Here is a 16,435-nt window from a genome sequence, read left to right as displayed (position 1 = left end):
GTTGTTGGAAACAGAAGGTAGTTTTATGTCACAGACTGGCTTACATTGCACTGACCGGGACTATATCCAAGAGAGCTTACTTTGCAGTAATATGTATAGTGGGCCCCAATTTTGTGCTTTAAGTGTTAAATTGACTACAGAACAGGCTTTGTTGTATGTATTTATGTATCGGTAGCTAAAAACAGATGTTACTGCTTAGGAGGATATTGGTAGTTGGTTGAAGTCTGTCTTGCAGGGATGGGTCTAAATTCTCCCCAGCATTCATACATCGTGTGTTCCATGGCTGTACATGTTCAATGTGATGTACATGGCCTTGATAGCACTAAACAGTTGATTTCCATGGAGAATGAGTCGCACTTGTTGATTGGTCTCCCGGACTCTCTATGGGCTAAAGATAAGTATGACATTGGGCGAAAGAGGGGGGGGTTGAACCGGCTTACTGTCACACCTAAGGGCCCACACATACCAAGCTGAACTCAGTATCCCCTGAGTGAGGAAGCTATCAAGGGGATTACCCCTGTTCATGCTTCATTGGTAGAAAGAGGAGCTATTGTGCCTTGTCCAGGCTCTCCCTGAAAAACCGCCATTCTTTCTGTATGAAAAGCCTCAGGTGATTGGCGTTTTGTTCAAGATCTCAGACCTGTTAACGATGCAGTTTATGCAATGGTTCCTGCTGTGCCAAACCCCATTACGATTATATCTTTTGTGCGGCAAAATGGTTTTCAGTTGTTGATTTGGCTAATGCTTTTTATAGCATTCCCGTCACACCAGAATCACAGTTCTGGTTCGTGTTTAAGATTTTAAACAAGCGTTTGACTTGGACCGTCTGCTACCAAGGTTACTCGGAATCTCCGGTGGTATTTTCTGCTGCTTTGGCACAAAATGAATACAGCATGTCGAACTGTTACTGTGTTCTGAACAAGCATGTGAAGTAGACACCAGAGCTCTGTTAGTGTTTCTTGCTGAAAATGGCAGAGAGAGGTCAGGGTGGGGTTTACAGACCTGCTCCACAATGCCAGCACAATTGTGGGGTTCCCCATTATCGTCAGTTAAAAAAAACAAATACTAACAGACTTTTACTCAAGTAGTATTTTACAGGGTGACTTTCACTTTTACTTGAGTAAAGGTAAAGATACCTTCATAGAAAATGACTCAGTATGACAATGTTGTACTTTTCCACCACTGCCTACACAGGTACGACTGCTATAGATACTTAAGAGTGCAAAACTGCCATCACATCTGTCAGCTCTGGCTGCAGAATTGTTTTCACTGACTAGGGTGTGCATTCTAGCTAAGGATAAAACTGTTACCATTTATACTGATAGCAGATATGCGTTCGAGGTGGTGCACGATTCTGGAACATTGTGGCTGCATCGTGTGTTCCTTACATCATCTGGTAAGACTGATTGCGAAACTATATGAAAAACTGTCTCTAAAGGGAATGCTATGGCTGCCATGGCTGCAAAGGCAGCTTCCGTGTTGATTGTTTCCCCCACTCTCCAAATGGTTTCACTTCCTGTTTCTGCAGCAAATATGTTTAATTACATGATGTTTCTGATCTGCAATCAGGTGCAGAGCCTGGGGAGGTGAGACAGTGGAGGAAGAAGTGTTCCTTTGGACAGCCTTCCCATTTTACCCAGATCTTGCTTCCCCTATGTGGTTAAGTTGACAACATGGTTAAGATCATGTGTCAAAAGGGGAGTAGTAGAAATTGTACATACTTTTTTGGTTTCCTCCTGGATTTTGTGCTAAGTGTTTGATTTGTATGACTAAAAACGCAGGCAAAGGATGACTATGTCAACCCACCCAAGGCCCGAAGACCCTTTTGAGCACATAATGATGGACTTCATTGAGCTTACTCCATGCCAGGGGTATAGGTACTGCCTGGTTGATGCCTTCTCCAAATGGGTAGAAGCATTTCTTTGTAATCATGCCACAGCAATGGTTGTAGCAAAGAACCTACTAAGGGAAATCATCCCTGAGGTCTGCCGTCCAAATTAACAGCTCTCATTTTGTAAATAGTGTTATTCCGAACATCTCTGAAAGTTTGCAGATTGACCTGTAAATACATTGTGGTTATCATCCATCCAGTGGTGATCTAATAGAGAGAGCCAACCAAACACTGAAAATTAAATTGATTAAACTGATGACTGAGACCGGATTGCCATGGGTAACAGTAATGTCTCTGGCTCTGATGTACATGTCTGGACGCGCGCATCGTACCACTGATTTAGCACCTCATGAAATACTCACAGGAAGGGTGAGTAACCCTAACCCACGATATTGCTTAACACTCCATTCCCACAGAACAAGTTGACATTGATGGGTTGCAAGGGTCAAATGGTAAGTTACTGTGCTGGACTTAACAATGTTCTGAAGTCTAGTTTTCCCAGGGTAGCACTTATTTGTTTTTCCTTTGCCTCGGTGTGTGGTATGGATGGGGGTGGGGCTAGGTCTACATAAAGGGTGAACATTTTTAAACAATTCACAAAAAGCTCAGACGAAGGCCGTGAGGCCGATACGTAAGCTTATTAAATATCAGTGATACTATCAAGAGCAGTGTGCGGTTTCCTTTTTCCTTCATATTTTTCCCAGGGTGAAAGCGTCTTTACCTGAATCAAAGGAAAGACCACTCCACAAACTTCAACCAGGCAATTGGGTGGTCATCAAGGACCTCCGCAGAAAGATCTGGCACCAACAGCGCCGGACTGGTGCATTCCAAGTGCTTCTGACAACCCAGACAGCAGTGAAAGTTGCAAAGAGGTCTATGTGGGTTCAGGCAAACCACTGTAGGAAGGTGCCCCACAACCCAGACGAGGATGTACCAGCTGATGTCCCGTCGTAGGCAACCCCAGATGCCATGGGAGAACCAGGACCGGACTCTACGCATCATGTTTGTTGCTTTCGTGGTCAGTCTTCTCGTTGCAGCTGCTGTATGGGTATGTTGCTAGCACGAGGGGTGAGTGTGCCAAATGATAGGTGACCATTGCTGTACATTCATACCCTAGAAGTCCAGAATCCCAGTTCGCCTCTTCACTGTTGACATTGAGACTGGTGTTTTGCGGGTACAATTTAATGAAGCTGCCAGTTGAGGACTTGTGAGCCATCTGTTTCTCAAACTAGACACTAATGTCATTGTCCTCTTGGTCAGTTGTGCACCGGGGCCTCCCACTCCTTTTTCTATTCTGGTTCGAGCCAGTTCGCGCTGTTCTGTGAAGGGAGTAGTACACAGCGTTTTACGAGATCTTCAGTTTCTTGCCAATTTCTCACATGGAATAACTTTCATTTTCTCAGAACAAGAACAGAATGATGAGTTTCAGAAGAATGTTATTTGTTTCTGGCCATTTTGAGCCAGTAATCGAACCCACAAATGCTGATGCTCCAGATACTCAACTATTCAGACCCGTTGTATTGCTTCTTTAAACAGAACAGCAGTTTTCAGCTGTGCTAACATAATTGCAAAAGGGTTTTCTAAATGATCAATTAGCCTTTTAAATTGATAAAATTGGATTAGCTAACATGATGTGCCATTGGAACACAGGAGTGATGTATGTAGACATTCCATAAAAATCTGCCGTTTCCAGCTACAATAGTCATACAAGTCATTTACAATATTAATGTTTATACTGATGTTATTTTCAATGGACAAAAACTGTTTTTTCTTTAAAACAAGGACATACAAACTTTTGAACAGTAGTGTACATACGTATTTGAACTCTTTGTTGTGAGACTCAAAATTGAACTCCGGTGCATCCTGTTTCCATTGAACATCCTTGAGATGTTTCTACAACTTGCAGTCCACCTGTGGTAAATTCAATTGATTGGACATGATTTGAAAAGGCACACACCTGTCTATATAAAAAGGTCCCAAAGTTGATAGTGCATGTCAGAACAAAAACCAAGTCAGGAGGTCGAAGGAATTTTCCGTAGAGCTCCGAGACAGGATTGTTTCTAGGCACAGATCTGGGGAAGGGTACCAAAACATTTCTGCAGCATTGAAGGTCCCCAAGAACACAGTGGCCTCCATCATTCTTAAATGGAAAAGTTTGGAAGCACCAAGACTCTTCCTAGAAATGGTCGCCCGGCAAAACTGAGCAATCGGGGTAGAAGGGCATTGGTCTGACCTTGAAATAAGATTCTCTGTTCTGATGAAACCAAGATTGAACTCTATGGCCAGAATGCCAAGCTTCACGTCTGGAGGAAACCTGGCACCATCCCACCGGAGAAGGAGGGTGGTGGCAGCATCCATGTGGTGGGGATGTTTTTCAATAACAGGGACTGGGAGACGAGTCAGGATCGAGGGAAAGATGAAAAGAGCAAAGTACAGAGAGATCCTTGTTGAAAACCTAATCCAGAGTGCTCAGGACCTCAGACTGGGGCAAAGGTTCACCTTCCAACAGGAAAACGACCCTAAGCACACAGCCAAGACAACGCAGGAGTGGCTTCGGGACAAGTCTCTGAATGCCCTTGAATGACCCAGCAAGAGCCCGAACTTGAACCCCATCAAACATCTCTGGAGAGACCTGAAAATAAATGTGCAGCGACGCTCCCCAACCAACCTGACAGAGATAAAGAGGATATGCAGAGAACAATGGGAGAAATTCCCAAATACAGGTGTGCCAAGCTTGCAGTCAGTAGAAAGGCCTCTTTAGTGTCCTAAGTTTTCATAACTGACCTTAATTGCCTACAGTCTGTAAGCTGTTAGTGTCTTAACAACCGTTCCACAGGTACATGTTCATTAATTGTTTATGGTTTATTGAACAAGCATGGGAAACAGTGTTTAAACCCTTTACAATGAAGATCTGTGAAGTTATTTGGATTTTTACGAATTATCTTTGAAAGACAGGGTCTTGAAAAAGGGACGTTTCTTTTTTTTCTGAGTTTATATCTCAATTGCAAAAGGTACTGTCCTTGGCTTGATAAAAACAACATTTTGGGCAGTATTTTGTTGAGAAAACATAAGAAAAATTATTTGTTGAATACAGAGGTTCAATCCAGTGTGCCTTATGGCTATTAGCTGGACCAAAATGTTTCCATTTGGGATAGTGATATCCGCACATACTATATGTCCTCTTCAGGTTGGGATGAGGAGCAGAGCAGCACAGATGGTCTCCCTGACTGCCCCCAAGAAGTCAGCAACATACTTCCGTGGACACTATCTGCGGGGACGTTTTGTGCCTCTTGCCATGGATAAGAAGTACCAGCTCAACCTACCTCAGTACCCCAATACTGACTGTGTGTACCAGCTGCAGTGGTGCCCAGTGATATAAAGTAGTGGAATAAAACACTACTCATCGTGAAAAGTGATTAAAGTAACACTCCCATTTACGCGTTTACCCTCTGCTAAACCACTGGTGCCAACTGTTTAGAAAGGGCTGGGTAAGTACACTTTTGAGAGGTTATCAACATCAGTGGATCTATTATGAATTTGGTGAGATGTTTACAATGGCAAGATAAAGTATGTGAACCCATTGCAATTAACAGGATTTCTGTATAAACTGATCATAAAATTGATCTGATCTTCATCTAAGTCACAACAATAGACAAACATAGTCTGCTTAAACTAATAACACACAAATTATTATATGCTTTCATGTCTTCATTGAACACACCGTGGGAGTGTTACTTTACTCACAGTGCAGGGTTGGAAAAGTATGTGAACCCTTGGATTTAATAACTGGTTGACCCTTCTTTGGCAGCAATAACCTCAACCAAACATTTTCTGCAGTGGCGGATCAGATCTGCACAACGGTCAGGAGGAATTTTGGACCATTCCTCTTTACAAAACTGTTTCAATTCAGCAATATTCTTGGGATGTCTGGTGTGAACAGCTCTCTTGAGGTCATGCCACAGCATCTAATCGGTTTGAGGTCAGGACTCTGACTGGGCCACTCCAGAAGGTGCATTATCTTCTGTTGAAGCCATTCGGTTATTGATTTTCTTCTGTGTTTTGGGTCGTTGTTCTGTTGCGTCACACAACTTCTGTTGAGCTTCAATTGGCGGACAGATAGCCTATCATTCTCCTGCAAAATGTCTTGATAAATTAATTCCCAAGTTTTTCCTGTCGATGACAGCAAGCTGTCCAGCCCTGAGGCAGCAAACCAGCCCAAACCATGATCCTCCCTCCACCATAGTTTACAGTTGGGATGAGGTTTTGAAATTGGTGTGCTTTGCTTTTTTTCCCCTCAACACAGTGTTGTGTGTTTCTTTCAAACAACCCAACTGTAGTTTCATCTGTACACAGAATATTTTGCCAGTGGCACTGTGGAACATCCAGGTGTACGTTTGCAAACTTCAGATGGAAGAAGCCACTGCTGTCCTCCTGTGAACACTTGAGTGGGTTGAGTCACTGATGTGATCTTCCTGTCTTGGGTTGTGCCGCGGCGGAGATCTTTGTGGGCTATACTCGGCCTCGTCTCAGGATGGTAAGTTGGTGGTTGAAGATATCCCTCTAGTGGTGTAGGGGGCTGTGCTTTGGCAAAGTGGGTGGGGTTATATCCTTCCTGTTTGGCCCTGGGTGTCACCGGATGAGGCCACAGTGTCTCCTGACCCCTCCTGTCTCAGCCGCCAGTATTTATGCTGCAGTAGTTTGTGTTGGGGGGCTAGGGTCAGTTTGTTATATCTGGAGTACTTCTCCTGTCCTATCCGGTGTCCTGTGTGAATTTAAGTATGCTCTCTCTAATTCTCTTTCTTTCTTTCTTTCTTTCTTTCTTTCTGAGGACCTGAGCCCTAGGACTATGCCTTAGGACTACCTGATATGATAACTCCTTGCTGTCCCCAGTCCACCTGGCCGTGCTGCTGCTCCAGTTTCAACTGTTCTGCCTGTGATTATTATTATTTGACCATGCTGGTAATTTATGAACATTTGAACATCTTGGCCATGTTCTGTTATAATCTCCACCCGGCACAGCCAGAAGAGGACTGGCCACCCCACATAGCCTGGTTCCTCTCTAGGTTTCTTCCTAGGTTTTGGCCTTTCTAGGGAGTTTTTCCTAGCCACCGTGCTTCTACACCTGCATTGCTTGCTGTTTGGGGTTTTAGGCTGGGTTTCTGTACAGCACTTTGAGATATCAGCTGATGTACAAAGGGCTATATAAATACATTTGATTTGATCACCATTCTTGTTTAGTGTTTTACGTATCGCAGACTTGTCAGAGATGTTAGTGTGTTCCAGAGATTTCTATTAGTTTTTAGCTGACAAGTCTAGGATTCTTCTTAACTTCTTCTGGGGTGGCAGTGTAGCCTAGTGGTTAGAGCATTGCACTAGTAACCAAAAGGTTGCAAGTTCAAATCCCCGAGCTGACAAGGTACAAAATCTGTCGTTCTGCCCCTGAACAGGCAGTTAACCCACTGTTCCCAGGCCGTCATTGAAAATAAGAATTTGTTCTTAACTGACTTGCCTAGTAAAATAAAGGTAAAATAAAATAAAAAAACCTCAGTGAACATTCTGCACTGTTATCTTTGCAGGACAGCCACTCCTAGGGAGAGTAGCAACAGTGCTGAACGTTTTCCATTTTATAGACAATTTGTCTTACTGTGCGCTGATGAACATAAAGGCTTTTAGAGATACTTGTGTAACCTTTTCCAACTTTATGCAAGTAATCAATTCTTAATTTTAGGTCTTCTGAGATCTCTTTTGTTCGAGGCATGGTTCACATCAGGCAATGCTTCTTGTGAATGTGAGTGTTTTTTGTAGGGCAAGGCAGTTCTAACCAACATCTCCAATCTCATCTCATTGATTGGACTTCAGGTTAGCGGACTCCTGATTCCAATTAGCTTTTGGAGAAGTCATTAGCATAGGGGTTCACTAACATTTCCCAACCTACCCTGGGAATATTTAATGATGTATTCAAATCAAATCAAATGTATTTATATAGCCCTTCGTACATCAGCTGATATCTCAAAGTGCTGTACAGAAACCCAGCCTAAAACCCCAAACAGCAAGCAATGCAGGTGTAGAAGCACGGTGGCTAGGAAAAACTCCCTAGAAAGGCCAAAACCTAGGAAGAAACCTAGAGAGGAACCAGGCTATGTGGGGTGGCCAGTCCTCTTCTGGCTGTGCCGGGTGGAGATTATAACAGAACATGGCCAAGATGTTCATAAATGACCAGCATGGTCAAATAATAATAAGGCAGAACAGTTTAAACTGGAGCAGCAGCACAGCCAGGTGGACTGGGGACAGCAAGGAGTCATCATGTCAGGTAGTCCTGAGGCATGGTCCTAGGGCTCAGGTCCTCCGAGAGAGAGAAAGAGAGAATTAGAGAGAGCACACTTAAATTCACACAGGACACCGAATAGGACAGGAGAAGTACTCCAGATATAACAAACTGACCCTAGTCCCCCGACACATAAACTACTGCAGCATAAATACTGGAGGCTGAGACAGTAGGGGTCAGGAGACACTGTGGCCCCATCTGAGAACACCCCCGGACAGGGCCAAACAGGAAGGATATAACCCCACCCACTTTGCCAAAGCACAGTCCCCACACCACGAGAGGGATATCTTCAACCACCAACTTACCATCAATATAGACAATATATTCAATATAGACCAAATAAAATACAGTAATGTGTGTGTTATTACATTTAAAACACACAGTTTGTCTGTTGTTGTGACTTAGATGAAGATCAGATCAAATTTGATGACCAATTTATACAGAAATCCAGGCAATTCCAAAGGGTTCACATTCTTTCCAGCCCATGTATTTTAGAATCTTCAAAGTAGCCACCCTTTGTCTTGACAGCTTTGCACACTCTTGGTATTCTCTTAACCAGCTTCACCTGGAATGCTTTTCCAACAGTCTTGAAGGAGTTTCCACATATGTAGAGCACTTGTTGGCTGCTTTTCCTTCACTCTGTCGGTCCAACTCATCCCAAACCATCTCAATTGGGTTGAGGTCGGGTGATTGTGGAGGCCAGGTCATCTGATGCAGCAATCCATCACTATCCTTGGTCAAATAGCCCTTACACAGCCCAGAGGTGTGTTTTGGGTCATTGTCCTGTTGAAAAGCAAATGACAGTGGGACTAAGCACAAACAAGATGGATGGTGTATCTTAGCAGAATACTGTGGTAGCCATGCTGGTTAAGTGTACCTTGAATTCCAAATAAATCACAGCAAAGCACCCCCACACCATCACACTCCTCCATGCTTCACAGTGGGAACCACACATAAGGAGATCATCTGTTCACCTGCTTTGCGTCGGACATTGACACGGAGGTTAGAACCAAAAATGCCAAGTTTGACTCGACCAAATGACCGATTTCCACCAGTCTAATGTCAAATGGTTGTGTTTCTGGCCCAAACTATTCTCTTCTTCTTATTGGTGTCCTTTGTTTCTTTGCAGAAATTACACCATGAAGGCCTGATTCACGCAGTCTCCTCTGAACAGTTGATGTTGAGATGCGTCTATTACTTAAACTCTGAATCATTTATTTGGGCTGCAATTTCTGAGGCTGGTAACTCCCTGCAGCAGAGCTAACTCTGGGTCTTCTTTTCCTGTGGCGGTCCTCATGAGAGCCAGTTTCACCATAGCCCTTGATGGTTTTTGTGACTGCACTTGAAGAAACCTTCAAAGTTATTGAAACTTTCCTGATTGACTGACCTTCATGTCTTAAAGTAATTATGGACTGTCATTTCTGCATATTTGAGCTGTTCTTGCCATAATATGGACTTGGTCTTTTACCATATAGTGCTATCTTCTGTATACCACCCCTACCTTGTCACAACACAACGGATTGTCTCAAACGCATTAAGAAGGAAAGAAATTTAAACTAACTAACAAGGCACATCTGTTAATTGAAATGCATTCCAGGTGACTACCTCATGAAGCTGCTTGAGAGAATGCCAAGAGTGTGTAAAGCTGATAAAGGCAAAGGATGGCCACTTTGAAGAATCTCAACATCAACTGTTTGATGACACGTCTCAACATCAACTGTTCAGAGGCGGCTGCGTGAATCAGGCCTTCATGGTGGAATTTCTGCAAAGAAACCCCTACTAAAAGACACCAATAAGAAGAATAGACTTGATTGGGCCAAGAAAGCAATGGACATTAGACCAGTGGAAATTTGTCCAAACGTAAGCTTTTTGGTTCTAACCGCCGTGTCTTTGTGAGACGCAGTGCAGGTGAACGGATGATCTCCGCATGTGTGGTTCCCACCGTGAAGCATGGAGGAGTGTGATGGTGTGGGGGTGCTTTTCTGGTGACAGTCTGATTTATTTGGAATTCAAGGTACACTTAACCAGCATGGCTACCACAGCATTCTGCAGTGATACGCCATCCCATCTTGTTTGCACTTAGTGGGACTATAATTTGTTTTTCAACAGGACAATGACCCAACACACCTCCAGGCTTTGTAAGGGCTATTTGATCAAGGAGAGTGATGGAGTGCTGTATCAGATGACCTGGCCTCCACAATCACCCGACCTTAACCCAATTGAGATAGTTTGGGATGAGTTGGACCACAGTGATGGAAAAGCAGCCAACAAGTGCTCAGAATGTGGGAACTCCCTCAAGACTGTTGGAAAACCATTCCAGGTGAAGCTTGTTGAGAGAATGCCAAGCTGTCATCAAAGCAAAGGGTGGCTACTTGAAACAGTGTCTGGGACCGTACCATAGACAGGGGTCTTCCCAGGTAGGATGACGATGATGAGCTGCAGGCCAGCGTAGGTGTTCTTCAGGTGCCTGAACATGGGCTCCACACTGTCTGATCCCTGGGCGTATTTACAGAAACATGGCTGGCCCTGGATGGGCATCCCAGCATCCTTAGAGATCTTACGCAGCTGGTCTGTGAAACCCCTGGAGAGACAGAGGGAAGAAGAGAGAGGATGAGAAGACCCAAAGAGACAATATGGACGGACACACAGACGAAGCGTGGCAGAAACCAACCCAAATAAATCATACTGTAAAAATATATCAAATGCAACATGTAAAGTGTTGGTCCCATGTTTCATGCACATGAAATAGATGATCCCTGACATTTTCCATATGCACAAAAAAGCTTATTTCTCTTAAATTTTGTGCATAAATTTATTTCTCCTTCGCAAAGATAATCCATTCACTTGACAGGTGTGACACTTCAAGAAGCTGATTAAAACAGGCCACTCTAAAATGTGCAATTTTGTCAAACACAATGTCACAGATGTCTCAAGTCCTGAGGGAGTGTGTAATTGGCATGCTGACTGCAGGAATGTACACCAGAGTTGTTGCCAGAGAATGTAATGATCATTTATCTACCATAAGCTGCCTCCAATGTTGTTTTAGAGAATTTGGCAGTACGTCGAACCAGCCTCACAACCGCAGACCACCTGTAAACACGCAACACCTCCACCTCCAGCTTCTTCCCCTGCTGGATCGTCTGAGACCAGCCACCCAGACAGCTGAGGAAACTGTGGGTTTGCACAACCAAAATTCTCCGCAAAGCTTATCGGAGTCCTGGTATGGGCAGCCATAGGCTACGGACAACGAACACAATGGCATTCTATTGTTAGCAATTTGAATGCAGAGATACCGTGATGTAATCCTGAGGCCCATTGTTGTGCCATTCATCCGCCACCATCGCCTCATGTTTCAGCATGATGAGATCCTGAGGCCCATTGTCGTGCCATTCATCCACCACCATCACCATCACGTCACCTCAGCATGAGGTGTACGACAGCGTGTTCCAGTTCCCGCCAATATCCAGCAACTCCTCACAGCCATTGAAGAGTGGGACAACCTTCCACAGGCCACAATCAACAGCCTGATCAACTCTATGCGAAAGAGATGTGTCGCGCTGCATGAGGTAAATGGTGGTCACACCAGATACTGACTGATATTCTGATCCACACCCCTACTTTATTTTTTTCATTTTTTTTTCAAGAAATACATGTTTTTTTTGTGTTTTTTTTTTTACAAAGGTATTTGTTATCAACAAATGCATATCTGTGTTCCCAGTCATGTGAAATCCATAGAATAGGGCCCAATTTATATCCCTGATTTCCTTATATGAACTATATGTAACTCAGTAAAATCGTTACATGTTGCGTTTATACTTTTGTTCAGTATAAATATTTGTTTGAATATTATGTTATTGCATTGTGCTGAGTATTTAACTGTTGAAACAGAGACCTCTCTGTCTGTGTGTGTTTATGATGTACAAGTATATGTATGCATGTATGAGACAGACAGCACTCACTTGAGGATCTCCTCGCGACACTGCCTCTGCGTGGCGAAGCAGGCGATTGCCCACATCTTGATCTCCACCCCAGTGTGGAACTGTTTGCCCCTCATGTCCCACACGCCGTGGCTGGGCGTGGCCACCGTGCGGTTCTGCAAAGACACCACAGGGTTCACCTGCTGGGGCTGCCACACACACACAGAAGGGGGAGAGTATCATTTAATCTATCTAAAAAAAACATTGTCATGCCATTTGTCATAGCCTTCACACAAGAAAAGTAGAAATTATTATTTTCACAGAGAAAAACAGAGGTGGGTGAAATGGTGGAAGAGGTTGACAGTTTGTCAAAAGCGACAAAAGTGAAAGAGACTGGGGCAAGAAAGAGAGATGGTGAAGCTAAATCTCAGACATGCACAGAGACATGCAGATGAAGGATGATTTAAAGGGTAGATACCATGAAGTGTTCCGAGCTCGCCCTGCCGCCATACTGCAGCCCGGGGGCTGGCAGCACACGGCCCGTCACCTGCGCCATCTCGTCACGCACGCGGAACTGGAACTCCTGGACGAACGGGTCCACCTCATAGTTCGCACTCCGCACCTGGACACAGAGAGGGGAATGATAGAGGAGGAGGAGGATATAGGGAGGGGTAGTAGCAAAACAGGAAATCATTAGTTTGGTGGTGGATGAGACAGTACACCATACTCACCAGCCTGCTGATCTCCTCCTGTCTGTCTGGGGCAGAGCGGGCCGTGGCTTTGATCATGGTGGACGTCTGGTTATCAGTGAGTTTTTTAATACAACGCTGGCCAGCTACTATGTTGCATACCTGCAAGGAGACATAGAATGTGAGTTAAAGTAATTTAATACAGTAGGTACAGTTTTATGCTTCGGGCCCGGAGTTATCCTGAGCAGATGATCTGACCAGGAAAGACAATCATTCAGGGCTCTACAAAGAGCCAATACTATTATTGGTACTCACCTCCAGGGGCAGATAGGTGTGTTTCTGCTCCTGCCCCACCTGGAGGCAGGGGAGGTGGGGGTACTTCAGCTGCAGGCTGTACTTCTCTCTGAAGTACTGGGCCACCGTGCGCTCCACTGTCTGACCATTCTCCAGCTGCAGGGGGAACCTGGGGGTTCAAAGAGGAGAAACATGGAGTTTTGTCTAGTTTCCATGTTCAACTCTTAGGGGTGGTTTCTCGGGACACAGGTTAAGTGATGTCCTTGACAAAGAGCATATTGAATGGAGATTCTCCATTGAGCTTGCTTTTTAGACCAGGACTAGACTTAATCCATCACAACTGGTCTGCCGACGTAATCGTCCGATGTGGCTTCAACAGGCTTTTCCGTTGCGATGTCACCAAAGACCCATCCTCTAGCCCCGGCCCGCTAGCTTACTGAATGCCGTCGTTTCCCGTTCGCCTAGCGTAGTAGCAACTACCGAACGGCTCCCAGACGCACCCATTGCTGCTCATTGGACCCTATGATCACTCGGCGACACAGCTGATGTACTGTACTGCGTTAGTGAATGGTCCAGCAGGCCTCTGTTTATCTAAAGGCCCCAGCCTCGAACTCAGGTCCTGTGCGTACCTAACTGACCCTCTCTGCTCATTCATCGCCATTTACCCGTTGTCTTAGCTCTCCCGATCAACACTCATGACTGCTTTATGCCTCTCTCTAATGTAAATATGCCTTGTCTACTTCTGTCTCAGTTAGTACTTATTGTTTTATTTAACTGTAGAGGCCCCCAGTCCCACTCAACATGCCTTAGATAGCTCTTTTGTCCCACCCCCCACACATGTTGAGACCTCACCTGGCGCCTCCAGAGATGCAATCTCTCTCATCGTCACTCAACGCCTAGGTTTACCTCCACTATACACACATCCTACCATACCATTGTCTGTACATTATGCCCTGCATCTACCATGCTCAGAAATCTGCTCCAGCGCACTAGACGACCAGTTCTCATAGCCTTTAGCCGTACCCATATCCTACTCCTCCTCTGGTGATGTTGACTTCTGACACCGTAAAAACCTTGGTTTCATGCATGTTAACATCAGAAGCCTCCTCCCTAAGTTTGTTTTATTCACTGCTTTAGCACACTCTGCCAATCCTGATGTCCTAGCCTTGTCTGAATCCTGGCTTAGGAAGGCCACCAACAATTCTGAAATTTCCATCACCAACGACAACATTATCCGTCCAGATAGAACTGCCAAAGGGGGCGGAGTTGCAATCGACTGCAGAGATAGCCTGCAGAGTTCTGTCATTCTACCCAGGTCTGTACCCAAACAAGTCGAGCTTCTACTTTTAAAAATCCATCTCTCTACAAATAAGTCTCTCACTGTTGCCGCTTGTTAAAGACACCCAGCTGTGCACTGGACACCATATGTGAATTAATTGCCCCCCATTTATCTTCAGAGTTCGTGCTGTTAGGTGACCTAAACTGGGATATGCTTAACACCCAGGCCGTCCTACAATCTAAGCTAGATGCCCTCAATCTCACACAATTTATCAAGGAACCTACCAGGTACAACCCTAAATCCGTAAACACGGGCACCTTCAGAGATATTATCCTGACCAACTTGCCCTCTAAATACATCTCTGCCATCTTCAACCAGGACCTCAGCGATCACTGCCTCATTGCCTGCGTCCGTAATGGGCCCACGGTCAAACGACCACCCCTCATCACTGTCAAACGCTCCCTAAAACACTTCAGCGGGCAGGCCTATCTAATCGACCTGGTCCAGGTATCCTGAAGGATACTGACCTCATCGCGTCAGTGTTTATTCTTTAAAAGTGCTTTCCTCCCCATCTTAAATAAGCATGCCCCATTCAAAAAATGTAGAACTAAGAACAGATATAGCCCTTGGTTTACTCCACTGTCCTTGACCATCACAAAAACATAATTGTGGCGTACTGCATTAGCATCGAATAGCCCCCGCGATATGCAACTTTTCAGGGAAGTTAGGAACCAATATACACAGTCAGTTAGGAAAGCAACGGCTAGCTTTTTCAAACAGAAATTTGTATCCTGTAGCAGAAATTCCAAAAGGTTTTGAGAAACTAAAGTCAATGGAGAATAAGAGCACCTCCTCCCAGCTGACCAATGCACCGAGGCTAGGAAACACTGTCACCACCGATAAAATCTACGATAATCGAAAATTTCAATAAGCATTTTTCTACGGGTGGCATTCCTTTCCACCTGGCTGCCCCTAACCCAGCCAACAGCTTTGCAACACCCGCGGAAACTTGCCCAAGCCCTCCCCGCTTCTCCTTCACCTAAATCCAGATAGCTGATGTTCTGAAAGAGCTGCAAAATCTGGACCCCTACAAATCAGCTGGGCTCTCTTTCTAAAAATTATCCGCCATAATTGTTGCAACCTCTATTACTAGCCTGTTCAACACCTCTTTCATATCATCTAAGATCCCTAAAGATTGGAAAGCTGCCTCGGTCATCCCCCTCTTCAAAGGGGGAGACACTAGACCCAAACTGTTATCGACCTATATCGATCCTGCCCTGCCTTTATAAAATCTTCGAAATCCAAGTTAAACAGATCACCGACCATTTTGAATCCCATCGTACCTTCTCCACTATGTAATCTGGTTTCTGAGCTGGTCATGGGTGCACATCAGCCACGCTCAAGGTCCTAGACGATATCATAAACGCCATCAATAAAAGAGTACTGTGCAGCCGTCTTCATCGACCTGGTCAAGGCATTCGACTCTGTCAATCACCGCAGACTCAATAGCCTTGGTTTCTCAAATGACTTCCTCGCCTGGTTCACCAACTACTTCTCAGATAGAGTTCAGTGTGCCAAATCGGAGGGCCTGTTGTCCGGACCTCAGGCAGTCTCTATTGGGGTGCCACAGGGTTCAAATCTCAGGCCGACTCTCTTCTCTGTATATATCAATGATGTCGCTCTTGCTGCTGGTGATTCTCTGATCCACTTCTATGCAGACGACACCATTCTGTATACATCTGGCCCTTCTTTGGACATTGTGTTAACTAACCTCCAAACAAGCTTCAATGCTATACAACACTCCTTCTGTGGCCTCCGCCAATGACTGGAACAAATTGCAAAAGTCACTGAAGCTGAAGACTTATTACCCTCACTAACTTTAAGCTTCAGCTGTCAGAGCAGCTGACTGATCACTGCAGCTGTACAAAGCCCATCTAACTACCTCATCCCCATATCGTTATTTATTTTTGCTCTTTTGCACCCCAGTATTTCTACTTGCACATCATCATCATATCTATCACTCCAGTGTTTAATTGCTAA

At 44.7% G+C, this 16,435-nt stretch overlaps 1 protein-coding gene across 2 annotated transcripts in view; it reads right to left on the bottom strand.

The window, feature by feature from the left end:
• LOC135552352 (protein argonaute-3-like) overlaps nucleotides 1-16,435 on the bottom strand; it is a 56,179-nt gene that overhangs the window by 20,387 nt on the left and 19,357 nt on the right. Inside the window, exons 8-12 of one of the 2 annotated variants that reach the window (XM_064983919.1) lie at nucleotides 13,138-13,285; nucleotides 12,865-12,984; nucleotides 12,612-12,755; nucleotides 12,176-12,342; nucleotides 10,613-10,797 (exon numbers count right to left, since the gene is read on the bottom strand). In XM_064983919.1, coding sequence (XP_064839991.1) covers nucleotides 10,613-10,797; nucleotides 12,176-12,342; nucleotides 12,612-12,755; nucleotides 12,865-12,984; nucleotides 13,138-13,285 — 764 coding nt within the window. The remainder of the gene's footprint in view (nucleotides 1-10,612; nucleotides 10,798-12,175; nucleotides 12,343-12,611; nucleotides 12,756-12,864; nucleotides 12,985-13,137; nucleotides 13,286-16,435) is intronic. The other variant, XM_064983920.1, reaches the window with a different exon arrangement.

This window comes from Oncorhynchus masou, chromosome 13 (genome assembly GCF_036934945.1).
Source record: "Oncorhynchus masou masou isolate Uvic2021 chromosome 13, UVic_Omas_1.1, whole genome shotgun sequence".
In the NCBI taxonomy this organism is placed as follows: domain Eukaryota; kingdom Metazoa; phylum Chordata; class Actinopteri; order Salmoniformes; family Salmonidae; genus Oncorhynchus; species Oncorhynchus masou.
This window is presented reverse-complemented; position numbering and strand designations above follow the sequence as displayed.